This window comes from Fukomys damarensis, unplaced genomic scaffold (genome assembly GCF_012274545.1).
Source record: "Fukomys damarensis isolate Sample0158 unplaced genomic scaffold, DMR_v1.0_HiC HiC_scaffold_15, whole genome shotgun sequence".
In the NCBI taxonomy this organism is placed as follows: Eukaryota; Metazoa; Chordata; class Mammalia; order Rodentia; family Bathyergidae; genus Fukomys; species Fukomys damarensis.
In genome coordinates this window covers 3,480,423-3,491,140 of record NW_022900927.1, presented here as the reverse complement: position 1 = coordinate 3,491,140, position 10,718 = coordinate 3,480,423, and the positions used below count along the sequence as shown (strand labels likewise).

Below are 10,718 nucleotides of genomic sequence, written 5' to 3'. Positions count from 1 at the left end.
TTTTTTTTTTTTTGGTACAGGAATCAAAGATTTTTACACTTTTTTAATGGTTAAAAAAATTGTCCTTGGGCCGGAGATATGGCTCAGTAGTTCGCCACCTGGCTCGCAAGCACAAGGGTCCAAGTTCGATCCCCGGTACCAAAAGAAAAAAAAATTGTTCTCAAGATATCAGAAAATAGAAAGCTATCTCTTGTTCTTGGATAGGAAGAACCAACATGATAAAAACGGCCATACTTCCAAGATTGTCATATAGATTTAATGCAATAACAATGAAAATCCTCACAGTATATATCACAGAATTAGAAAAACAATTCTAAAATTCATTTGGAACCAGAAGAGACCTAGAATAGCAAAGGCAATTCTAGGCAACAAAGACAAAGCAGGGAGAATCACAATCCCTGACTTTAAATTACACTACAAAGCTACAGTAACAAAAAAAACATGGCATTGCTAAAAGAAAAGACCTGAGGATCAATGGAAGAGACTAGAGGATGCAGAAACAACTCCAGACACACTCAACTATCCTATCTTTAACAAAGGAGCCAAATGCCTTCCCTGGAAGAAAAACTGCCCCTTTAACAAATGCTGCTGGAAAAAACTGGTTTTCCACATGCTAAAGATTGAAACTGGACCCATATCTTTCACCATGCACTAACCTAAAATCAAAATGGATCAAAGATCTAAATATTAAAACAGAAACACTAAATCTGCTGAAAGAGAAAACAGGTAGATCGATTGAGGACATAGGAGTAGGCAAACACTTCATGAACAAAACCCAGACACACAGGAAATACTACAAAGAATCAACAACTGGGATCTCATCCTATTAAAAAGCTTTTGCACAGCAAAAGAAACCACCAACAGAGCGAAGAGACAATCCACAGACTGGGAAAAAGTTTTTACCGGCTATTCAGATAAAGGACGATTATCTAGAATATATATAAAGAAATAAAAAAAAAATAAGTGGAGTTGGGCTGTTCATGCACCCCACCTAAATCTGCATCCGTCAGCACAGATGTTTCGTGGTGCTGGGGATCAAACCCGGGGCCTCACGTGTAGCAGGCGAGCTCTCTACCACTGAGTCGCACCTCCAGCTCCAGGACTGCTGTTTTTTGTGTGTGGTACTGGGGCTGAAGGCTGGTGCGCTCCACCTCCGAGCTACATCTCCAACTGCTTCTCTTCATTTATTCATTTTATTGAGACAGGGTCTCACCAAGTGGCCCAAGGTGGCCTTGAACTCATAATCCACCTGCCTCAGCCTCCAACGGAAATAAAGCAAACACTGCTCGTTCACAGAAGTCCCCACACGACCTCGGGGCCCCCGACCCCACAGAAATCACCAGCGCTTCGTTGGCCATCGTTGCTTCTTCTTTCATCTGCAGCAGCCTCCTCTCCAACTCGTCTCTCGTGGGCTCGGCCTCCTCCCGCATCTGCTTCTCTCGAGCCAGGCGTTGCCGCTCCATCTGGGGGTGAAGGAGAGCAGCACTGATGCACGCTGCTCCTAAGGCCCCTCCCCGAAACCCCGTCTGAGGGGCCTCCCGCCGAAGGCCCTTCCTTCTCTTTACTTTTGGCAGCTCGGGTCACTCCTACCGCCCACCACCCTGTCTTAAACCAGTCTCTTAAACAGGAGTGGGAAGCTGTGCTCCTTGGAGGAAATTCTAGGACTGAACAAATAAACAAATGAAGAACAAAACACCGAGTTCGGCATCCATGCAAAGTGAGCGGGCAGTGGGCTGGACTTGACCACAGGCCATAATTGGCAGACCTCGTATCCGGGGCCTTGTGTCAGATCGGCCTGAGGTCCAACCATTGCCCAGCTAGAGCGCCTGGAGCAAGCACCTTGATGACTATCCCAGGCCAGGTTTCCTCCTCTGTGAAATGGGGATAACACACTCCCACAGGCTGAGGGGTGGTGACCATGAGCAGCACTTGACGAGTGCTTACATAGCATGTGCTCAGCAAGCATCAGCTAATTGTGAACGTTAAGGTTGTCGCTGCTTCTTGACTATCAGTCAGGTATCGTGACGGAGCTAGGAACTCCACAGGAAGCACCAACATCCCTGTCCCTGTCTCCAGGAGAGCTCAGTCTGGCAGGAGGCAGCTAACTCATGAATAAGAACAGCTTCCTCCTTGGTTAATTCTCTCCCTCCCTCCCTCCCTCCCGCCATCCTCCCCCCCTGCATTTCACCACCTTTCACAATGAGCACAGGAAGTACAAGAAGAAGCGGGAGGAAGGGAGAGGGAGGAAGGAAGAGGAGGAAAAACAAAAAAAGAAGAGGAGGTGGTTTTAATAGGAAGCTAAGCCAGGCCCGGTGGCACACGCCTGTCATCCCAGCACTCAGAAGGCTGAGACAGGAGGATCGCTGTGAGTTCAAGGCCAGCCTGGACTACACAGCAATATCATGCCTCAAACAACAACAAAACAGGAAGCTAAACATTCTGCCTCAAATCTAACCCTCAACACCATACACCTAAATGTCTGACACCTGATGATGATCTGCAAACGGAGCAACTCAACTTTCAGGGACCCTAAGGCGAAGACAGGATTGCAGAGGCAGGGCGGAGGGTCCCCCGGCTCGGCTGCCCGTGTCTGCCCGTGTCCTTGCTCATCAGTTAGTTCCCCTGGCACTCGCCGGCCCCTGGCCTCACCCATCTCTTTGACCGGCAGGGAGCAGCTGAGGTGTCCTCCCCGAGAGCAAACGCCAGCGGGTTTGGCCAGAGCAGCTGGTCAGCCAGGCCCTGGCTTCCACTTCCTCAAAATGCCCAGCGCTGGAGATTCCAGCCCAGTCCGAGCTGCGCCCCCTGGGGGTCGGGATGCCCTCCCTCGGGGGTCGTCACGCCCCAGGAGGTGGGTGGGAGACCATCGGAGGCCAGAGTCAGAAACAGGGCCAGATTCGGCCAGCGGCGGGGCCCCCAGGAAGGGCGAACCCACAGAATGCGCCCCACGAGGAGCCCCACTTTCCGGGGAGGGAAACTGCAATCCGGACGCACCGAGACAGAATCGGAAGCCAGTGCCGGAACCGGAAGTCAGTGCCGGAACAGGAAAGCCGATTCTGAGCACTTCCACAACCATCAGAAAATGGCTGCAGCGAGGCTGACCTTTGGGCCCTAAGGAGACTCCAGCCTCCGGACTGTTCTATGACCTGAAGCCAGGAAAGGGCCGCCATCTCCCGAGTCCTGCCTCTGGCAACTGCCCCTCCCCGGTGACTCTTTGGTCCCATTCTCGGTGTCTGCATGGGCCACCATCTTGGCAGCCTCAGGGACCAGGGTCAGTCCCTTCCACACCCTGAGAACACAAATGAGGACCCATCCTCAGATGCCTCAGGAAGCTGACAAGATGAAGTACACAGTATACCCACTAAATAATGACTATAAAACGTAGTTACTAATCTGTAGCATGAAATTAACTTTGGTTCAAATATTTAAAGACCATGAATATTAGAAATGTTTAAGTTTCACAACTATCAAAATAAATAAAAATGCTCCTTTTACTAAAACGAAGCAATCAAAATGTTTTTACTTAAACAAAGCAATCAAAGCAATCAAAGAGGATGAAGGCCAAGATACCTAACAAGATATTTGAGAAGACTCGGGGTGGGGGAAGAATAGCTGACACACTTTTCATGCATCTGCTTCTGTTCCTCTAACATGGGACTACCTTCTAAAGGCTCGTTTTGGTCGGTTTTATGTTTTAAAACTCCAGCAGACATTAAATAATCCTCCCAAAGCCAGGGCAACAAGGTCAACATAAGCATTTTAAAAGCTACAGCCATGTTCATAGCAGCAAGATCCATAGTTGTTAAAACATGGAAGTAACCCAAGCATTCAAAGGTTGAAGGGAATAGTATTTAGCAATGAAAAGGAAAGAAGTCAGGACACACACTACAGTACAGGTGAACTTGAGGACGTGATGGTCAGTAAAAAAGCCAGACACAAAGGACACACTGCCAAGAGATCCCTACAGTTGTCAGATCCACAAAGACAGGAAATAGCACAGTGCAAACAACCAGGGGCTGGGGAGCTCATGTTCCACAGGGTCAAAATTCAGTCAGGAGAGCATATTATGTACATTCTGTAATAAAGATGCTGAGTTTAAAGCAGCATAAGGGCAAATGCTTTGCATGGTGGTGTGGGCCTGGAAGCACCTGGGAGGCTGAGGCAGGAGGGTCGCCATGAGTTCAAGGCCAGCCTGAGCTACATAGAAGACCCTGTCTCAAAAAATGAAAAAGCAAAAACAAAAAAAGCAGAACAAGGGCAGGGCTGAGCTGAACTCAACACACGGACAATTGCTCAAAAGGCAATCATTTCTTGAGTCCATGAACGGGCACCAGATGACACACAGGGGACCCCCGCACAGGAGATGTGGGTGGCAGACAGTAGGATCCAGGCCCCCACAGGGGTCCCTGTCACAGCAGTCCCTACGGCCCAGTGAGAAATGGAGAAATCAGCCTGGCTCTCAAAAATAAAAGATTTTTAAATTTCCATTAAAAAACTCCTTGGAACATCAGAGAGCAAGAGACTAAACTACAAATAATTCCAGTCTGGGTAATTTGACTGAAGCGGATACAGAAATAAATCCACACAGGAATGGCGCAAATTCTACCTCGACACAGCAAGCATTTCAAACGTCAACTTAAATTGACGTTTGTGCTGGCGAAAGAACTCCTTCATTATTTTTTTCTTATCTTTTTATTTTGTTTTTTCTGTGTTGTTTCATTTGTTTGTTTTCTGAGACAGGCCTCACTGTGTTGCTCAGGCTGATCTATTCCTGGGCCCGAGTGATCCTCCTGCCTCAGCCTCCTGACTATCTGGGGCCTATTATACACATCACCATGGAAGGCTAAGATTGTTCATTCTTTACCCTGGTGACTCTGCTAGAAGCAGCTCCACTATTTCTAAAGCAGAGTGGACAGCCTCACCACCACCATTAAAAACATTAGGATTTTTGCGTCTTGCATAGAGTTGGTACAAAGCCCAGCTCTGGTTTCATTAGCTGTGTGGCCTTGGGCAAGGTAAGTGACCTCTCTGTTCGCTAACAGGAGGATGACTGCACGCCCTCATCATACAGCAGACCCCATGTACAGTGTCATACCCTCCCCTCTCCATTAGCGAAAGCCATCCCATCTCCCACATTCCACTCTCCCGTAAGATCACCACTCCCTCCCAGCTCACAAATGTCCTGTTCTACAAAACTGTGGTCTTCACCCTCCTTTCTGTGTCCAGCTTCTTCTCCTTCTGCTTCTTCGCCATTGATCTGACCGCAGGTGAAAAGACCCTCCTTTCTCCTCCCCTCTCCTATCTTTTGTGACACAACCCTGAAGTCACCCACTCACTTTCTCCGACCTCTTCCTCCTCCCATTCACTAGTTTCTTCCCAGGGAATTTTACAATGTGTGAAAGAGGCCAATAAAGCAATAAACAAGCAATGAATATGTGCGCAACAACCTCCCTGGACAGGAAAACATTATCAAGCTGATGCTCAGAACAGTAATGCCCTGGGTGTGAAGAAAGACAGCAACAAAACTGGGTTGATGTCTGACACCTAGTACGGAAAGGAGAGGCGGAACCCCAGTCCTGAGCATCCCAGAGCCTTAGGGCCACTGAACAGGACCTCGTGTCAGCAGGCAAACGTCACACAGGAAAACTGCCGACAGATACAATTAGCAAAACCCACAATCCCGTGAAGGGAGGGCAGGGATAAGGGGAAAAAATGAGAACCAAGACCTGTCCTGTAAAGCTACAAGATCCCAATGATGAATGCAACTGCACTGTGTACCTAAAATGTACCAATAAACTAAAAAAAAAACACCCACAATCATAAAGAGCGAAACGGAAGATCAGTAAGAGCAAGCAGGAGATGGAGCTGTCTCAGAGGGGAAGGGGATGCAGAGATGGAGGGGGCGGAGGGGAGAGGAGGAGGGGAGAAAGGAATGAAGGTGGACAGCACCAGCTCCACGCGGAAACATGAATACCACGTGCTGCAAACAAGGACTCCCACACATCTGGAAAACCACTGAGGCACTAAAAGGTAACATGGACAGAGAGTGTGAGCAAGAGAAGAAAACTCAGGTGATGAACAAACACATTTTTTTTTTTAAGGTACAACACCGGAGAGCAACCAAAGCAGTGCAAATAGAAACCACCTCAACACCCGGGCTCCTCCCAGCCCCGAGTAAATTCTGAAAGACTCTGCAAACAGCACTCGAGGCTGCCCCAGATGTTCCTCCTCCGGTCCACCACTACGAGGAGCGGTGTGGGTACGACGTTTCCGGAAAGCCATGTGGCAATCGGGAGCCAGAGCCTCTGACCCAGAAACTTCATTTCTGGAAAACAGGCCTGAAGAAATAAATGCTAGATAAAGTTTGAACCCCAGAATGTCTTGATGGAAACTGGAAATGATCCAAACGCAATCCCAGAGAAGCTTAAAGACATTAACACACAACAGATCTCACACACAACAGTACTCACTGGAAGGAAGTGTGCCCAGAAAACTACAATCATCAAGGTTCCCTCTGGCCTAAGACAGATGTTTTGCTTTCTACGCAGTTCTTTTGCCAAATGTCTATCGTGGCCAATTTGACTTTTATGTTCAGACACAAAATAAATCCATGCTCTGCCACTCTCCTTCCTCAGACAAGAGGAACATAGGGACATTCGTTGTTTGGCACAGAAGATAACTAGTGATGGGCCCTGGGGTAAGACCTGACCCGGGACTTGTCTGTGTAAATAAAGTTTTATGGAGACCCCATCCTGTGCTTACACCTGCCCATGGCTGCTTGCCCACTGCAACAGCGGAGTTCACTACACAAGCCTCTCCCTATCCAAGGTTCCCCTTCCCATGATTTCACTCACCCACAGTCAACTGTGGTCTGAATATGCTTACTGGGAAAATGCCAGAAATAAACAAGATTTTACGGTGCACCGTGGCATGGCGCAAACTCGAGTCACCGTGCTGTGGCCCCCCGGGACAGGAATGCTGCCTTTGTCCAGCATCCCCAACCCTGCAGTCACTTAGTAGCCATCAGATTGAGAGTCACGGTGTCACTGTGTTTCTGCAGGGATCTTACGGGACGCTTTGTTACCGTACACGACTCGAAGTGGCTCATTGGTCATTGCTGCCGATCTCTCCTTGTGCCTACTTTATCAATTAAGCTTCACCATAGGTACGTGCACATCATATTGGGTTCAGTGTCATTTGTGGCCTCAGAGATTGTGAAACTGACCGTCCGAGGTGGTGCCTCCAGGGCCCCCAGCCCCTGGTCTGTAAGGACCCCCACACAGTGGGACGGGAGCTCTGGGGGACCAAGGCAGCTTTATCCAGATTGCTAGATGCTCCCCACTGCTCCCCATAGAAGAACCAACCCTGTCCTCTGCGTATTCAAGGGATCCAGGGCCACCGGTCCCACAGAATCATCTCGCAACCATCCCGCCACCCGACTCGTGGAGAAACTGTCCTGCACGAACCTGGCCCCCGGTGCCAAGGAGGTCAGGGACCGCTTCCTCCCGGATGAGGGGCCGCTGCGCTCCAGCCAAGAGCACTCGCCATCTGAGGCTCTGCGGAGCGTTGGCCGCCTGTCATGCGCGAACGCCCCCGGCCCCAGCCTCGCAGCCTCCATTCGGAAGGGCGAGGAGAAGCCGGGTGCCCACGTACCTTTCTGACAGTGTCTGTGCATCCAGCAGCGCTCGATGAACTGCCCGTGGAGGACCGTCGCGGGACAGCTGGTCTTGCCCTTCGTGGTGCCCGGGCAGATGTCCCCACATTCCTCGTTGTCATCTTTGTTCAGCACGATGTAATTGTCCTCCACGGAATCCAGGACGCGGGACCAGTCGATGGTGGCCAAGTAGCAGAGCTCCTTGCTCTTCTCGATGCGCACGGAGCCGCGCGTGATGTTCACGAGGCTGTACAGCCCCAGCTCCTTCAGGTGAACCATCTCAAAGATGACCAGCGCGTAGCTGAAGAAGAGGTGGGAGCCGCGGATGACCGTGAGGTTGGGGAACAGGTCCCTCAGGCTCTCGAGCCCGTAGACCCGAAAGAGCAGCAAGTAGTCGGTGATCGTGACGAGTTTGGGGAAACTGAGGTCTCGGAAGTCCTCCGGCTTCGTCTTGAACATCAAGAGTATCTGCAGGTGCCCCTCGATGATGGAACAGTTCTCCAGACTGTGCAGCCTGGGGAGGTTGTTGCGGATGTCCATGCCTGGGCACACAAGAAGTAAAAACAGGAGGAGAGCGAAGAGAGGTGAGCAGACACGCCCCGGCCGGGTGGTCCCTGCTCTGGGCCACGCGGAGTCAGATACTTCCTCCCCGACCTGATTTTGGGCCCAGCACCGGGACTACCGGGATAGTAAGGTGGTTCTATTTTCAGTCCTTCAAGAAGGTCCCGACAGCATCTGCTCACCCTAACCCTAACCCTCTTCTCACCTGCCTGGCTACCTTACTGCCTTCTTGGCCACAGACATCAGACCGAGGCTCCCTCGGTGGATCGATGGATAAAGGAAATTAGACGCGGACATTGGTAGGGGAGACGGATTCGGGCCCACGAGGGGTGGGATTCTGCCCCGCAGCAACACGGCGGATCACGGAGCACAGTACATTAAGGTGCAGGAAGGCGGATGCGGACGCTAAAAACAGGCTGTTTGCAGAGAAACCAAGCAGAGCGGTGGCTATCAGAGGCGGAGGAGGAGGAGGAGAGAGAAGCTGGCCGCGGGACAGAGTTACAGGCAGGTAGAAGGAACCAGTTCCAGTGCCCCGGCCTGTGTGGACAGCAAGCAGCATTGTGTGGTGTGAGAAACGATCGCATTACTCCGTGCACGCTTAGATGTTTCTGAAGTGTTTGACACTCACGAAAGAGGACTTCAGAGCCGCTTCAGAAAGGGCCAAGAATGATGGGACCAGTATGTTTCAAGCGAGGGAGAGGATTTCAAGAAGGACTCACGGCAGCGTGTGTTCTACTGTAATAATTCTGTGACTTCAACGGTCCCTAATCTTTCAATCACATCCCAACCCTCCAGGGCAGCTACGAGAGATATTTCTGACGCTCTCGCCACCGAGAAATCACACGTGTCCGAGGCGACGGGATCACATGTGTTGTCAACACATATGAAGTTTTCACACTGTCCGGCACAGCTACGTGCAACAACTCCACGCCCATTGTAATCACTGAAAGACAAATTTAGAAACAAAGGAGAAACAGGGACGGTGCCAGCCTCGTGGGTGTGAGCTCTGGGCGCTGAGTCCCGAAGCCTGCAGAGGCCCCGGTGAGAGGCTTTCCCCAGAGCACCCAGGCCTAAGTTTCTGCTTTCCAAAGGCCAAGGCAGGTGACTCCTCTGGCAGGCTCCGTGAAAGCCTCACAATCACCGCTCTGCTCTGACATAGCAGGGACAATAGGATTAAGCAGTGTTGAGCAACACAGCAGGCGCGGAAGGGGGAAAAGGCCACCGTGTGCCCGGCGCATCCACGAGGAAGACCTTCAGGAAATGGGCAGCGGGGACAGAGGCGCCCGCATCCGCCACGGGGCCGGGAAGGCTGGACGCGTTCGTGTTGTTACTGGCTGACTCGACTTTTCCGGCCTGACTTCCTGGCTCAAGATCAAGGCCTCATTACCTCTCACCTGGGTGGGGCAAGAGCTTTCCCAGGGAGTCTGATCTCGGTGCCCGCTGCACAAAAATCCTACAGGTTCCTCCTCATAAAGGGGGAGACTCCCAGGCTCCGACACCCGCTGTGGCTCCCCATGACCCTGTACTTCACTCTCACGGCCCTCAGGATCCCACCCCTGCCCTGAGCCCCACTGAACAGCCTGCCGATGGCTCTCGCCCAACTCCAAGACTCTGCGTCCCCTCTGTCACGTGTCCTGTGAGGGAAAAGAAATGAGCTCGGCCCACAGCTGACCTGTGCTGAGGCTCTGTCCGTGCTGGCCGTGCCGTTGCTGTTGATTTCCCCGCATGTCCACAGTCCTCTCTGAGCTGCTCTATCTTCCGCCTGGCAAAGCCCTTTGTCCCTTAGTTCCCTAAGTGCCACCCGTCAATCCCCATCCAGCTTAAATTCCTCCTCCTACGGGCAGCCTGCCCTGAGGACCATTCCTTCCTATCTGGGTCTTTCTCTTTGCCTTGTACCCCTTAAGTGTGAGTTAACACTTGGCAGAGTCTCCCTTGGCAGAGTCTCCCTATAGACACACACACACACACACACACACACACACACTCAGTACCCAGACTATAAGGCTCGGTACACAACCCCTGCTTGTTTTATTCCGAGACACTAGGCCTTCATCCAGTATCTCTGAGGCAAACCATCCACCCTGAGAATCACCCACAAAAGAAGCACAGATTAGAAAGAAACTGCAAAAGCAACCAATCGCTTGGGGAGAAGAAAGCCACCGTGTCCCTTGCTCACGGTCCCCGCAGAACAGATTAAGCCACACACTCGCTCTAGAGGAAGGAGGAGAGAAAGGCCCTGTCCCAGGCCCCTGGAAACGGCCACCTTCTCTGACATTTGCTATTCCTGGCCCGAACCCACCAGGGCCCCACAGAAGCCAACCCCAGCCTGGAAGGCAGATTCAGGGGACAGGGACACCGCTTCCAGCCCCAGTCACACCCACAGTGTCCACACAGCAGCAGCGACACTGCCCAAGGAGCTCCGTCCCTCCCTCCCCGCTGCAGATGAGAAAACATAAGCTCTGAGTACTGGTCTGAGACAGACCAGCAGGGACAGGCAGGGTGGCCA

The 10,718-nt window shown here is 51.5% G+C and overlaps 1 protein-coding gene across 1 annotated transcript in view; it reads right to left on the bottom strand.

Annotated features, from left to right (window-relative positions):
- The window catches only part of LOC104857865 (insulin receptor), a 69,853-nt gene that overhangs the window by 46,268 nt on the left and 12,867 nt on the right, over positions 1 to 10,718 (bottom strand). Inside the window, exons 2-3 of the mRNA XM_033763538.1 lie at positions 7,651 to 8,193; positions 1,341 to 1,463 (exon numbers count right to left, since the gene is read on the bottom strand). Coding sequence (XP_033619429.1) covers positions 1,341 to 1,463; positions 7,651 to 8,191 — 664 coding nt within the window. The 5' untranslated portion in view covers positions 8,192 to 8,193. The remainder of the gene's footprint in view (positions 1 to 1,340; positions 1,464 to 7,650; positions 8,194 to 10,718) is intronic.